This window comes from Phocoena sinus, chromosome 9 (genome assembly GCF_008692025.1).
Source record: "Phocoena sinus isolate mPhoSin1 chromosome 9, mPhoSin1.pri, whole genome shotgun sequence".
Taxonomy (NCBI): domain Eukaryota; kingdom Metazoa; phylum Chordata; class Mammalia; order Artiodactyla; family Phocoenidae; genus Phocoena; species Phocoena sinus.
In genome coordinates this window covers 106,584,511-106,601,004 of record NC_045771.1, presented here as the reverse complement: position 1 = coordinate 106,601,004, position 16,494 = coordinate 106,584,511, and the positions used below count along the sequence as shown (strand labels likewise).

At 44.5% G+C, this 16,494-nt stretch overlaps 1 protein-coding gene across 3 annotated transcripts in view; it reads right to left on the bottom strand.

Moving 5' to 3' along the window:
• Positions 1 to 7,114: 7,114 nt before the first annotated feature.
• The window catches only part of HUS1 (HUS1 checkpoint clamp component), a 30,013-nt gene continuing 20,633 nt past the window's right edge, over positions 7,115 to 16,494 (bottom strand). For 2 of the 3 annotated variants that reach the window (XR_004351491.1, XM_032643565.1), the window contains 2 exons: positions 8,668 to 8,787; positions 7,115 to 7,498 (listed from right to left, as the gene is read on the bottom strand). Coding sequence is in view for 2 of the 3 variants with exons in the window: in XM_032643565.1 (XP_032499456.1) it covers positions 7,416 to 7,498; positions 8,668 to 8,787 (203 nt within the window). In the remaining variant the exon portion in view is untranslated. Of the gene's footprint in view, positions 7,499 to 8,667; positions 8,788 to 13,156; positions 13,289 to 16,494 lie in introns of those variants that run through there. The other variant, XM_032643567.1, reaches the window with a different exon arrangement.

The following is a 16,494-nucleotide window of genomic DNA, read 5'->3' as shown; positions in this document are numbered from 1 at the left end:
ACAAATCACTTTTAACCCTAGTTAAAAGTTTAAAAGACAAAAGTATTAAGAATAACTATAACTACAATCAATCATTAGTTTAAATTTAAATGGATTACACTCACTAATCATGTTTTTTTAATTTTTCTTAATTTTTTACTTTAATAACTTTATTTTATTTTACTTTCTTTTCTTTCTTTCTTTCTTTCCTTGCTTCCCTCCTTTAGACAATGAATCATCACAAATTGAGGAGGTGGACTTTGAGAGCAAGATTTATGATTTTTTTCCCCTTTTCCTCTTTTTGTGAGTGTGTATGTTCATGCTTCAGTGTGAGCTTATGTCTGTATAGCTTTGCTTCCACCATCTGTCCTAGTGTTCTACCCGCCCGCTTCTTTTTTTTCTTAATAATTATTTTTTTATTTTAATAACTTTATTATATTTTATCTTACTTTTACTTTGTCTTCTTTCTTTCTTTTTTTCGTTCCTTCCCTCCTTCCTTCCTCCCTCCCTCCCTCCCTCCTTTCTTTCTTTCTTTCTACTTCTACTAATTCTTTCTTTATACTTTCTCTCCCTTTTATTCTGAGCCATGTGGATGAAAGGCTCTTGGTGCTGCAGCCAGGAGTCAGTGCTGTGCCTCTGAGGTGGGAGAGCCAACTTCAGGACACTGGTCCACAAGAGACCTCTCAGCTCCACATAATATCAAACGGCAAAAATCTCCCAGAGATCTCCATCTCAACACCAGCATCCAGCTTCACTCAACAACCAGCAAGCTACAGTGCTGGACACCCTATGCCAAACAACTAGCAAAACAGGAACACAACCCCACCCATTAGCAGAGAGGTTGCCTAAAATCATAGTAAGTCCACAGACACCCCAAAGCACACCACCAGATGTGGACCTGCCCACGAGAAAGACAAGATCCAGCCTCATCCACCAGAACACAGGCACTAGTCCCCTCCACCAGGAAGCCTACACAACCCACTGAACCAACCTTAGCCACTGGGGACAGACACCAAAAACAACGGGAACTACGAACCTGCAGCGTGCAAAAAGGAGACCCCAAACACAGTAAGATAAGCAAAATGAGAAGGAATTAGAAAAACCAAATCCACATCTAAAGCCACACCAAATACATTATTTGATGTAACTAATATCATAAAATATGAATGGAATCATCTCTAGAAACCTTCGCATTTAAATCAATCTAACCATGGGATGCAAGTCAAACTCTGTGTTTGTCGTGCAGACTCAGGATGAGGCCACGGTCCCCAGCAGGTGGCCGGAGCTGAAATCGAGCCATTGGTTTCCGGGTCACTTCAGACACGCCCGCTGTGAAGGGAGGTCGGCCTGCGGCATTAGGAACACCCCACATCACGCTGAGCATGATGTTCTTTTTTTTTTTTTTTTTTTTTTTTTTTTTTATTATTTATTTTTTATTTCATTCTGTTTTTTTTTTTTTTTTTTATGCGTTACGCGGGCCTCTCACTGTTGTGGCCTCTCCCGTTGCGGAGGACAGGCTCCGGACGCGCAGGCTCAGCGGCCATGGCTCACGGGCCCAGCCGCTCCGCGGCATGTGGGATCCTCCCAGACCGGGGCACGAACCCGCGTCCCCTGCATCGGCAGGCGGACTCTCAACCACTGCGCCACCAGGGAAGCCATGAGCATGATGTTCTTGATTTGGGAGGTCCGCTTGCCGCAGAAACGGTGAAGCCCCGAGGCAGGGCTGCTGCGGAAGCCTGCACAGGAGGGGCTCGGCCCCCTGGGGTGAGGTGAGTGAGGCCCTGCACCCCGCCTCCTCCTGCCCCTCTGCCGGGTTTACTCAAGCAGGGAGGAAGGAACAAAAGAGAGCACAGCTCACGAGGGAGCCCCAGGCCCAGTCGGGGTGTCACTGTCTGTTCCTTGGTTTCTCTTCCACCCAGAAAGCCTGACCTGGGGTTCCTCACCCTAAGGAAGGTTTCCCTCCCTAAGGAAGGCTCCTAGGTGCTTTCCAAGTGCCTAAATGTTGAAGCCGTTTAAAACACAGGGCTGGGCAGCAGCAGACTGACAGGAACAGTACCGTTTCTCGTGTTCTGACCAGATCCCCAGTTTAGAAAAGTGCCGAGAACTGCACTTCCTCTACACGCCACCGGGGGAGCGCGTCAGTCACTGCTCCAGAGGCTGTTCTCTAGTAAGCCCAGGATGCGGATGCCAGGAAGGGCCGGCGTCTCCCCTAGGTCCGGGCTGTGGACACAGGGCTCCCTCTGCGCTGAGCATGGTCAGAACACGGCTCACTCCGGGGACAGCGACAACAGAGAGTCCTGGCTCTCAGCAGGGCGGCTCCTATTCCCCTGCTATCCCTGGGGTCTTCTTTCATGTCATCAGGAGTCTGTCTCCCCAAATCCCCTGGCCTGGAACTTGAACTCTTACAAAGACTTTCTTACATACACTTACTCAGCCTCATGCGTGATGGGCCCACGATAAGAGATTATTCTGTGATGCGATCTTACCATATTGATCCAGACTCAGTATTTCAAACCCGTGGTAATTTCAACATGACAAACAAAAGTTTAGTTTTCTACTTGTGAATAAGGACGTGCCATGAAAATTAAGTCTAAAGTCCAATATTCAGGAAACTGTAACTGCCAGTTGATTATGCACTGCATTCAAATAATAAATATTATTACTCAGTCCCTTAAAAATGTTTTTGTCACAAAGCAGATTATAAAGGTTTTAGAAAATACTTAATTTACAAAAATTGAAATAAAACATCCAGAAATAACCAAGTTTAAGTACTGGTGCCTATCTCCCCAATCTTTTTCTCATACATACACATGTACATTAGTATTCTTCAAACTGGGATCAGATGGTACACACTAATGCCTGGTCTGCTTTTGTAACTTTAAGTCATAAACATTTTGCCATATCAGTATATTTTTTTCTGTAACACTACTTTTATTTTTTTGGTCACACTGCGTGGCATGTGGGATCTTAGTTCCCGACCGTGCATCAAGCCTACGTCCCCAGCATTGGACGTGCAGAGTCTTAACCACTGGACCACCAGGGAAGTCCCGGTAACATTACTTTCAGAGTATGAAATAGAGACTGTTTAACCAATCCCCTATTTCATGTATTTTTCAGTGTAAGAGTATAAAAAACACCTTTGAATATGTATGTAAATTCCTATAAGGAGTATTTAATGAGTATTTAATCAAACGGTACATACCATTTTAAGGCTTTCCATATATAGTAAATGCCAAACTGGACTCCAAAAAAAGTGCTATCAAGTCACACTCCCATAGCAGTGTCTGAGGGGACGACGTTATCTCCCTGATCACCTCACAACAGGTGGTTCTTATCCCCTGCACTGAGAAGCTGTAAAAGCACAGAAACGCCCAAGCTTCCTTTCAAATCCCTACTAGAATCCACATAAAGGGACACAACCGCATCTCTTCAAAACGACACTCTTGCTCATCAGACAGCATCCGCCAAGGACACGAAGCCATCAAACACCTCCCGCTCCGGGGGCAGAGCCAGAATTCCAGCCCAGGACCGATGCTGAGGCCACGTTCCAGGCCGCTTCCACCAGGCCCTGGGGATCACGGTGGGCAGGTGGGCTCCGCAGGGAGGTGGACGAGGTGCTTGGATTCTTAGACATCCCGGACCCAATATAGGATGGCCCCCAAACTTAGCCCAGACATGTTCCCAAAGCAACGTGGGCCTGAGCAGGACCACCCAGGACAGCCCTCCACACGGCAGCTCCTTCCACAATCGCAGCCAGCCAAAGCATGTCTCTAAAACCCAGAGAGCAGGTTAAGAAGAGACCTCAACATCGGGAGATGTCAGTCTTGAAATAAGTTAATTTCTCAAATTATATTCTTTCTTCTAAACGGACTAAACTGCTATTTCCTGACCTAGTGATATTCTGCCCTGGGATACTTGTTCTGTACAGCAGCACCGTTGTCTCGCCAGGTCGCCACGTCTGCTACCTCCCCCATGGGAGGAGGGGCCACCCTCACTCAGCAGCTCTGAGCAGCTCTGCGGGAGCAACGGCTGAGGCAGACACTGAGCTGCCAGACTTGCGGACAGTCAGAAGGAGACCCGGCTTCGCCACTCCAAGGAAGGCCCCCTTCGGCCACGTCCATGCAGAGAAAACCTGAGCCATCCATAAAACAGTCCAAATCAGGTCTCCCTAAATGAACACTATGCAGAGCTGAGGGAAATTATATCTGGTTTTATGACATTTTAAAAATTGCATGTAGGGCTTCCCTGGTGGCGCAGTGGTTGAGAGTCCGCTTGCCGATGCAGGGAACACGGGTTCGTGCCCCAGTCTGGGAGGATCCCACATGCCGTGGATAGGCTGGGCCCGTGAGCCATGGCCACTGAGCCTGCACATCCGGAGCCTGTGCTCCACAACGGGAGAGGCCACAGCAGTGAGAGGCCCACGTACCGCAAAAAAAAAAAAAAAAAAAAGAATTGTATGTAAACTTACTTTATCATAGCAGATTTAAAACTAAGACATTCTTCACTCTATGACATAAATCACAGCAAGATCCTTTTTGACCCACCTCCTAGAGAAATGGAAATAAAAACAAAAATAAACAAATGGGACCTAATGAAACTTAAAAGCTTTTGCCCAGCAAACGCAACCATAAACAAGACAAAAAGACAACCCTCAAAATGGAAGAAAATATGTGCAAATGAACAACGGACAAAGGATTAATCTCCAAAATATACAAGCGGCTCATGCAGCTCAATATCAAAAAAACAAACAACACAATCCAAAAATGGGCAGCTGACCTAAACGGACATTTCTCCAAAGAAGGTATACAGATTGCCGACAAACACATGAAAGGATGCTCAGCATCACTAATCATTAGAGAAATGCAAATCAAAGTTACAATGAGGTGTCACCTCACACTGGTCAGAATGGCCATCATCAAAAAATCTAGAAACAATAAATGCTGAAGAGGGTGTGGAGAAAAGGGAACCCTCTTGCACTGTTGGTGGGAATGTAAATTGGTGCAGCCACTATAGAGAACAGTATGGAGGTTCCTTAAAAAACTAAAAATAGAACTACCATACAACCCAGCAATCCCACTATTGGGCATATACCCTGAGAAAACCATAATTCAAAAAGAGCCATGTACCAAAATGTTCACTGCAGCTGTATTTACAATAGCCAGGACATGGAAACTACCTAAGTGTCCATCAACAGATGAATGGATAAAGATGTGGCACATGTATACAATGGAATATTACTCAGCCAGAAAAAGAGATAAAATTGAGTTATCTGTAGTGAGGTGGATGGACCTAGAGTCTGTCATACAGAGTGAAGTAAGTCAGAAAGAGAAAAACAAATATCATATGCTAACACATATATATGGAATCTAAGAAAAGAAAGCAAGAAAAATGGTCATGAAGAACCTAGGGGCAAGATGGGAATAAAGACACACACCTACTAGAGCATGGACTTGAGGACACGGGGAGGGGGAAGGGTAAGCTGGGACAAAGTGAGAGAGTGGCATGGACATATATACACTACCAAACGTAAAACAGATAGCTAGTGGGAAGCAGCCGCATAGCACCGGGAGATCAGCTCAGTGCTTTGTGACCACCTAGAGGGGTGGGATAGGGAGGGTGGGAGGGAGACACAAGGAGGGGATATAGGGATATATGTATATGTATAGCTGATTCACTTTGTTATACAGCAGAAACTAACACAACAATGTAAAGCCATCATACTCCAATAAAGATGTTAAAAAAAAAACAAAAAACTAAGATGTTCTTTCCAGATTCCCAAAATGGTTGGTTACTGTTAACTCCGAAACGTATTATTCTCTATTCTGGTCACGTAGCAGAAGCGAGGGAAAGGGAAATCAGAATCCCTGTGTTCGAATCTCACCCCTGCCACCAGCGGTGTGGCGCAGGGCAGGTCGCTTGAGCTCCGCAGGGTCCGTACTGCTCTGATTGGGACAGGTCCTGCCCACGCGTCCTCCTCAGGACCACCATGATATCTGGCCCCGGACAGTGGGAGGCCAAAGGATGCATGTTAAATTCTTGAGAGACAAAACTTGAAGGCATGTTGTGTAATGCAGATGAGGAAATGTGCTCCGTTACTATTAACTTAGGCTAAAGAGTCCTAGATTATCTTCATTATACGTTATAAATCATCATTTAAACAATCAGAAATAGCTAGTTTTCCAGATTGGTGAGTCGCTACCACATTTTAACAGAAATCTCCGTTTTATAAAACTACTTACAAGTGTTGCTTCATTGTACGTAATGAGTTTTAAATTTTATCACCGCAACTGGAATTAATTTGCTATAAGCCACAGACAGGAGACAGGCTTCAAAATTCAAATATCCTGATTCTGATTTTAAAGTGTTAGCTTAACAAAATATTACATCCCATTGGAACTAACACTAGTGAGCACTGGAAGTCATCCATATACATTGGTTTTTACCAAACAATAGGAAAAAGACATAAAATAATTTTTCAGTTTTGCTGATGTTCCATTTCTTCCTCTTATCCTAAGCAACTGCCTCATTTCTCAGTTCTGCAGGGTGATGCTGAGATGGTGTTTATGATGTCCACCCACACAGGACAAGTGCAACTCAATCATGACGGGAATTATGATGCAGGATGCCTTTGGGAGGGTAAGAATGCAGGCCTGCCAGGACCTGCACCAGCTGTGACGTCCAAACACAAATGTGGGTCCTCACTGACTACTGACCCTGACGGAAGTCTCGTTTGCTTCTCCCCTTTCCAGAATGGCAGACTCAATGCACTGTGGAAGAAAGAACTGTGAAATGACAACTGAGACCACACCGGCCTCAGGGAGACACTGGGAGCTGGGGCAGCAGGACCACCTCACGGCATCACAGGGGCCAACTCCAGTCTCCATGGGCGTCATGACAAGGCCGCACCAAGTGCAGCCCGACCCCAAGATGCTCTGCGGGGTCCGCTCTGTGGGACAGAGGTAGCAGGAGGGCCGTCCTCACCTTCTTGAGCTCCAAGCACACGGAAACTTAAGTGCCCCAGGTCTGTTCCCACAGTGACATACTGAGCTGGAGACAGTGCCTTGGGGAAAAGTACCAGGCTCAGCAAACATTATCTTTGCCAATTTTGATTACTACACCAATTCGAAACACAGGAGGATTTTTACAACTTTAATAAGAAAGTTTAAAGTATGAATAAATAAATTTTAACTTTTGTTTTCAACGTCTTAAAGGCAAAACAAAGCAGACAGAATAAAGAAATAATATGAAGAAATGTTTATCCAACTGTGTTTCATTAATTCAATTTCTAGTTAAAATATTATAGAAGGGAAAGAAAAGTAAAAATACATAGGATTTCACTGCTGTGGGGACAGACACAAATGACTTAGAACACATCGCCCTACGGCCTCTTCGGGTCCAGACCAAAGTCCCTGAGCTCCCCGATCCCATAGGTGGGGTTACGACAACGCTGGGATGAAATACTGCAGGGAGACGTCTTCATGGAGCAGGTCAAAATGAACAATCTTGTTCTTCACAATATCTAGGCAGAGAGGAAATCCATTACCGTCGAGACCCATTCCACACACACACTTTCAACCCTGAACACTGTAGCAGCTTCTCCCCCGAGCCTCTCCTGGAGCACCCAGGCCCTCTCAAGGTGACTGGTCTCAACTGGCCCAGCCGATGCCAAACCAGGGGCCTGGCCCAGGCTGGCTCACCTGCTGCCGAGGAACAGGCCAAGGTCTCCAAGGAAAAACCCACAGGGCAGACTTCCCAGAAGCCACATGTACCCAGGTCATCATCCTTCCAGGAAAAAAGCAGCTTCCCATCAGCAGGTGCCCTGAGTGTGCTGAGAAGAGCCAAGCATGCAGGGCCTTGTTAGAGAGCAGGAGGCAGCCTGCAAGGGCAGGCACCATGCAGCCTAAGGTGAGCACCGAGGCATGGGGCCCAAGACCAAAAAGAGAAGCCAGACAAGAGGAAGAGGAGTGGCCGCAGCATGAAAGCAGCCCAGCTGCCAGGGCCACACCACTGAGGGCAGGAGCTGCAGGGGGAGCCATGGGGAAGGCCACACCTGAGGAAAGCTGGCTGAAGCTAGAACGAGCCAGGCAGCAGGAGAAAGGCAAACAAAGAGCACATGCCCAGGCTGCTGAGAGACCAGTCCCAAGAGAATGGGAGGTTGGGAAGGGACACAGGGGACCAGCAGAAGGACACTTCAGAAGACGTGCTGCACACACAGAGGTGGCGGTGGAGACTGAGGGTGGCGGGGAGAGCTCCCCAGAGGCGGGCAGCAGAGCCAACCACTGTTAAAAGTCAGGAGTCAAGAGGAAGCACAGATGGCAAGACACTGGACTACTGCAACAAGTCAGGCTCAGACACAGGAAGGAAAGAAATGCTTTGAGATGGAAACTTAAATCCAAGCCCAGCGGTATCAGAGACTCCACATACGTAAGGTTAGAGAAACACAGCAAGACTGGGCTGGATGTCCCTGCCCACATGCAGCTTCTCTCCAGGTGCAGACTCACACATGACGCCAGGCAAAGCAGCCCACACCCATTGGCCGGGAAAACCCAAATACCCGACCACCCCAGAAAACTGGAGTCCACCAGTGACCGAGCTGTTCCCTGCATTTACGAAACTGCACACAACGCTTAAGACTACAGTTGATTAAAGTACTTGAAGTGTGAAAAATGAATCAAAATGCAAACTTACTGCATGTGGCCTTTGTAGGATTTACTTGTTGTCCAGCAAGGAACTGTAGGAGCTTCCTAATGTCTATGTGCACTTCAGCCATTTGTTCTGAGTTTCTATATTGAGAAGCATTTTCAGAAGCTAAAATGACAGAATATTTTAAGATACAATTATCTTCAAGTGGAACAGGGAACCCAGAGATCGTACGATGACTGTTTATCAATAAATCATTTAAATAAATGATTTACATGACCACTCACTTTAGCAGCCTAGAGAAATACTGCATGATATAAATGCAATCACTCACTAAACAAACATTTATTAAGTACTGACTCTTTTAAGATGCTATGCTACAGGAATTCCCTGGCGGTCCAGTGGTTAGGACTCCATGCTTTCACTGCTGAGGGCCAGGGTTCAATCCCTGGTCAGGGAACTAAGATCCCACAAGAGTCACAGCCCCACAAAAATACTACGCTAATGTACAGGGAATCTTCGATTATAGGGACCTGAAATATGACCCAATCTCCTTCTTAAGGTCAAAGAAAACAGTTTCTCTTAGAAACATATACAGGACTTCCCAGGTGGTCCAGTGGTTAGGACCCTGCACTTTCACTGCTGAGGGCCCATGTTCAATCCCTGGTCGGGGAACTAAGATCCCACATACCTCATGGCATGGCCAAATAAAAACCCCAAAAAGAAAAAAGACCATATACATCTAAAGCAAGGCCTCTCATTATAAAGTGGAATGAATGGGAAGAAAACATCCTTTCATCTCTGGGAAGGTATCAAAGACCCTCTTTGTTACTTATTAAAATAAACAAAATGAGGAACACCAAAATAAGTCATTTCATACAACTGTCGTCAAAGCTTTATTCACATGGATTTCACTTTGCTCCAGAAGCATGCCCACCACTAGGAAGTCAAATTCCCTCGCAACGGTAAGCTACAACGTGTCTCTAATAAGCAAACTTGTAGTAACGAATTTTAATTCTAAAAGTGGCAGGAGCCTTACTAGATCTACTTTGGAACACACGAGTGACTAAAACAGCCTTCACAGAGTGAGCACCGTCCCCAGGGCCTCTGCCTCGCTCCCTGCTGGAGCTTCCCTCCCACAGCCTGCCCACCACCGTGAGCTCCACAGCACAGGGCTCTGACTCCTGAGCCGATCTGCTCAACCACCCCCTCATCCACTGCTTGCTGAACTGATTCCTAGTCCCTTACCACCTTGTATGGGACAAGAAATTTGATGATGCACGAAAAGCTAATATTTGCTAATATAGTTCTGTAAGTACCAAAGACAGTAAAGTAGGAAAAGTGGGTGGGGTTGGAGATAAGATAGTGGAGTAGGACTTGAGCACACCTCCTTACCTCCTCTCATGAAAACACCAAAATCACAACTAACTGCTGAAAAACCATCAACAGAAAAAGAATAGAACCTACCAAAATGATATTCTACATCCAAGGACAAAGAAAAAGCCGCAAGGAGATGGTAGGAGGGGCACATTCACAATACAATCAAATCCTACAACGGCTGGGTGGGCGACACACAAACTGGAAAATAACTATTATCCCAGAGGTTCTCCCAGAGGAGGGAGAATTCTGAGCCCCACATCAGGCTCCCCAGCCTGGGGGCCCAGCATCGGGAGGAGGAGCCCCCAGAGCACCTGGCTTTGAAGGCCAGTGGGGCTTGAGTACAAGAGCTCCACAGGACTGGGGAAACAGAGACTCCATCCTTGAAGGGTGCACACATAGTCTCATGCACACCAGGACCCAGGGGAAAATGCAGTGACTTCATATCAGCCTGGGCCAGACCTACCCGCTGGCCTTGGAGGGTCTCCCGAGGAAGTGGGGGGCGGCTGTGGCTCACTTTTGCGGAGAAAAGGACACTGGTGGCAGAGGTAACACTGAGTACTCATCTGCGTGAGCTCTCCTGGAGGCACCAAGACCCGGCCCCACCCAACAGCCTTAGGCTCCAGTGCTGGGACACCTCAACACAAACAAGCAACAGGATGGGGGAATGGCCCCGCCCATCAGCAGACACGCTGCCTAGTCATCTTAAGTCAACAGCCACCTCAAAACACACCCCTCCACAAGTCCCTGCGCACCAGATGGACAAGACCCAGCTCCACCTGATAGTGGGCAAGCACCAATCCCTCCCACCAGGAAACCTGCACAAGCCTCTAGACCAGCTTCACCCACCAGGGGGCAGAAATCAGAAGCAAGAGGAACTACAATCCCGCAGCCTGTGGGATCGCAAACACAAAAAGTTAGACAAAATGGGACAGCAGAGGAATATGTTCCAGATGAAGGAACAAGATAAAACCCCAGAAGAACAACTACGTTAAGTGGAGATAGACAATCTACCTGAAAAAGAAATCAGAGTGATGACAGTAAAGGTGTTTCAAGATCTCTGAAAAAGAATGGCAGCACACACCGAGAAGAGACAAGAAATGTTTAACAAACAGCTAAAAGATATAAACAACAGAGTAGAACAATTGAATAACTGAAATGAAAAATACACTAGAAGGAACCAATAGCAGAGTAAATGAGGCAGAAGAACAGATAAGTGAACTGGGAGACAGAATGGTGGGAAATCACTGCTGCACAAGAGAATAAAGAAAAAAGAATGAAAAGAAATGAGGACAATTTAAGAGACCTCTGGGACAATGTTAAAAACACCAACATTCCCATTATAAGTGTCCTAGAAGGAGAAGCGAGAGAGAAAGGGTCTGAGAAAGTATTTGAAGAGATAATAGCTGAAAACTTCCCTAACCTGGCAAAGGAAACAGTCACCCAAGTCCAGGAAGCGCAGAGTCCCATACAAGACAAACCCAAGGAGGAACTTGCCGAGACACACTGTAATCAAGTTGACAGAAATAAAAGACAAAGAAAAAATATTAAAAGCAACAAGGGAAAAGCAACAAATAACATACAAGGGAATCCCCATAAGGTTATCAGTTTATTTCTCACCAGAAACTCTGCGGCCCAGAAGGGAGTGGCACAATATATTTCAAGTGATGAAAGGGAAAACCTATAACCAAGAATACCCAGCAAGGCTCTTGTTCAGATTCAGTGGAGAAATCAAAAGCTTTACAGACAAGCAAAAGCTTAAAGAATTCAGCATCACCAAACCAGCTTTGCAACAAATGCTAAATGAAGTTCTCTAGGGGAAAAAGAAAAGGTCACAACTAGAAATGAGAAAATGAGGAATGGTAAAGCTCGCTGGTAAAGGCAAGCATACAGTAAAAGTAGGAAATCATCCACACACAAACATGACATGAAAACCAGCAATCATAAGAAGACAGAGTACAGTTTTGTATAAATGTAGCCTGCCATATCAAAACATCATGGGAACTGCAAACCAAAAATCTACAATACATATACACACAAAAAAGAAAAAGGAATCCAAACACAACACTAAGGGCAGCCATCAAATCACATGAGAACAAAAGAGGAAGGGAAGAAAAAAAACCGACAAAAACAAACACAAAACAATTAACAAAATGGCAATAAGAACATACATACCAGTAATTACCTTGAATGTAAATGGATTAAATGCTCCAATTAAAAGACACAGACTGGCTGAATGGATATGAAAACAAGCAAATAGAGAAAGAACAAACAAAACCCAAAGTTAGTAGAAGGAAAGAAATCATAAAGATCACAGCACAAATAAATGAACTACAGATGAAGGAAGTAGAAAAGATGAAACTAAAAGCTGGTTCTTTGAAAAGATAAACAAAAGTGATAAACCTTTAGCCAAACTCATCAAGAAAAAAAGGGAGATGATCCAAATCAATAATATTAGAAATGGAAAAGGAGAAGTTACAACAGACACCAAAGAAATACAAAGGATCGTAAGAGACTACTACAAGCAACTATACGCCAATAAAATGGACCACCTAGAAGAAATGGAAAAATTCTTAGAAAGGTACAATCTCCCAAGACTGAACCAGGAAGAAACAGAAAATATGAACAGACTAATCAGGAGTACTGAATTTGAAACTGTGACTAAAAATCTTCCAATGAACAAAAGTCCAGGACCACAGGTGTGTTCTATCAAACACAAAGAGGAGGAGAGTTAACACCTATACTTCTGAAACTCTTCCAAAAATTCGCAAAGGAAGGAACACTCCCAAGCTCATTCTATGAGGCCACCATTACCCTGATAGCAAAACCAAAGATACCAAAAAAAGAAAATTACAGGCCAATATCACTGATGAACATAGACACAAAAATCCTCAGCAAAATACTAGCAAAAAGAATCCAAAAACACATTAAAAGGATCATACACTATGACCAAGTGGGATTTATCCCAGGGATGCAAAGAATTTTCAATATCCACAAAACAATCAGTGTGATATACCACATTAACAAAAAATAAAGAAACCATATGATCATCCCAACATGCATCAACAGAAGCAGAAAAAGCTTCTGACAAAATTCAACACCATTTATGATAAAAACTCTCCAGAAAGTGGGCACAGAGGAAACCTACCTTAACATAATAAAGGCCATATATGACAAACCCACAGCTAACATCATAGTCAATGGTGAAAAGCTGACAGCATTTCCTCTAAGATCAGGAACAAGATATGGATGTCCACTTCTGCCACGTTTTTTCAACATACTTTTGGAAGACCTAGCCAGAACAATCAGAGAAGAAAAAGAAATAAAAGGAATCCAAATTGGAAAAAAAGTAAAACTGTCACTGTTTGCATATAACATGATTCTATACATAGAAAATCCTAAAGATGCTACCAGAAAACTACTAGAGCTCATCAATGAATTCAGTAAAGTTGCAGGACACAAGATTAATACACAGAAATCTGTTGCATTTCTACACATTAACAATGAAAGATCAGAAAGAAAAATTAAGGGAACAATCCCATTTATCATTGCATCAAAAAGAATAAAATACCTAGGAATAAACCTACCTAAGGAGGCAAAAACCTGCACTCCAAAAACTATAAGACGTTGATGAAAGAAATCAGAGATGACACAAGCAGATAGAAAAATATACCATGCTCCTGGACTGGAAGAATTAAAATGACTATACCACCTAAGGCAATCTACAGACTCAATGCAATCCCCATCAAATTACCAATGACATTTTTCACAGAACTAGAAAAAAACATTTTAAAATTTGGATGGGAACAAATAAGACCCCAAATAGCCAAAGCAATCTTGAGAAACAAAAATGGACCTGGAGGAATCAGGCTCTCTGACTTCAGACTATAGTACAAAGCTACAGTCATCAAAACAGTAAGGTACTGGCACAAAAACAGAAACACAGATCAATGGAAGAGGATGGAAAGTCCAGAAATAAACCCACATACCTGTGGTTAATTAATCTTTTATAAAGAATCCCAAAATATACAATGGAGAAAAGACAGTCTCTTCGATAAATGCTGCTGGGAAAACTGGACAACCACGTGTAAAAGAATGAAATTAGGACACTCCCTAAAACAGAAGTGAATAGGTGAAGGGGATGGATAAACCAGGAGTTTGGGATTAATGTATATAAACCAGTATATATAAAATAAATGACAAGGACCTACTGTATAGCACAGGAAACTACACTCAGTACTCTGTAATAACCTATACGGGACAAGAATCAGAAAAAGAAATATGTGTGTGTGTGTGTGTGTGTACACATATATATATATATATGTGTACACACACACACACACACATATATATAACTGAATCACTCTGCCATACACCTGAAACTAACACAACACTGTAAGGCAACTATATTCCAACAATTAAAAAAAAAAAATGAGAGGGCTCACGCCAAGGAGTACTTCCCAGAACTTCTCCTCTCAATGTCCTTGTCCCCATGGTGAGGCACAGCCACCCCCCACCTCTGCAGGAGACCCTCCAACATTAGCAGGTGATTTGCTATTATAAATAACGTAACAGGGAGAGGACTGGGGTTGGCGGCATGAACACAGCCTGCACAGAGTTAGTGCACCACGGCTAGCCCGGAGGGAGTCTGGGGAAAAGTCTGGATCTGCCAAAGAGACAACAGACTTTTGCTTCCCTCTTTGTTTCCTGGTGCGTGAGGAGAGCAGATTAAGAGCGCTGCTTAAAGGAGCTCCAGAGAGGGGAGCGAACTGCAGCTAACAGCACGGACCCCAGAGATGGGCATGAGACACTAAGGCTGCTGCTGCCGCCACCAAGAAGCCTGTGTGCGAGCACAGGTCACTATCCACACCTCCGTTCCGGGGAGCCTGTGCACCCCGCCACTGCCAGGGTCCCAGGATCCAGGGACAACTTCCCAGAGATAACTCACGGTGCACCTAAAGCTGGTGCAACGTCAAGCTGGCCTCTGCCGCCACAGGCTCGCCCCGCATCATGTCCCTCCCATTCCCCCAGCCTCAGTGAGCCAGAGACCCCGAATCAGCTGCTCCTTTAACCCCGTCCTGTCTGAGCAAAGAACAGACGCCCTCTGGCAACCTACACGCAGAGGCGGGGCCAAATACAAAGCTGAGCCCCCGGAGCTGTGCAAACAAAGAAGAGAAAGGGAAATCTCTCCCAGCAGCCTCAGGAGCAGCTGATTAAATCGCCACAATCAACTTGATGTACCCTGCATCTGTGGAATACCTGAATAGACAACAAACCATCCCAAATTGAGGAGGTGGACTTTGAGAGCAAGATTTATTATTTTTTCCCCTTTTCCTCTTTTTGTGAGTGTGTATGTATATGCTTCTGTGTGAGATTTTCTCTGTATACCTTTGCTTTCACCATTTGTCCTAGGGTTCTATCCGTCGGGGTTTTTTTGCTTTGTTTTGTTTTATTTACTTTTTTAAAAAATTTTTTTCTTAATAATTATTTTTATTTTAATAACTTTGTTTTATTTTACCCTACTTTATTTTATTTTCTTTTATTCTCTTCCTCCCTCCCTCCCTCCCTTCCTTTCTTTCTTTCTACTTTTTCTACCTTTTATTCTGAGCCATGTGGATGAAAGGCTCTTGGTGCTGCAGCCAGGAGTCAGTGCTGTGCCTCTGAGGTGGGAGAGCCAACTTCAGGACACTGGTCCACAAGAGACCTCCCAGCTCCACGTAATATCAAACGGCGAAAATCTCCCAGAGATCTCCATCTCAACACCAGCATCCAGCTTCACTCAACAACCAGCAAGCTACAGTGCTGGACACCCTATGCCAAATAACTAGCAAGACAGGAACACAACCCCACGCATTAGCAGAGAGGCTGCCTAAAATCATAATAAGTCCACAGACACCCCAAAACACACCACCAGACGTGGACCTGCCCACCAGAAAGACAAGATCCAGCCTCATCCAACAGAACACAGGCACTAGTCCACTCCACCAGGAAGCCCACACAACCCACTGAACCAACTTTAGCCACTGGGGACGGACACCAAAAGCAACAGAAACTACGAACCTGCAGCCTGCAAAAAGGAGACCCCAAACACAGTAAGATAAGCAAAATGAGAGACAGAAAAACACACAGCAGATGAAGGAGCAAGATAAAAACCCACCAAACCTAACAAATGAAGAGAAAATAGGCAGTCTACCTGAAAAAGAATTCAGAATAATGATAGTAAAGATGATCCAAAATATTGGAAATAGAATGGAGAAAATGCAAGAAACATTTAACAAGGACCTAGAAGAACTAAAGAGGAAACAAGCAATGATGAACAACACAACAAATGAAATTAAAAATACTCTAGAAGGGATCAATAGCAGAATAACTGAGGCAGAAGAACGGATAAGTGACCTGGAAGTGAAAATAGTGGAAATAACTACTGCAGAGCAGAATAAAGAAAAAAGAATGAAAAGAACTGAGGACAGTCTCAGAGACCTCGGGGACAACATTAAA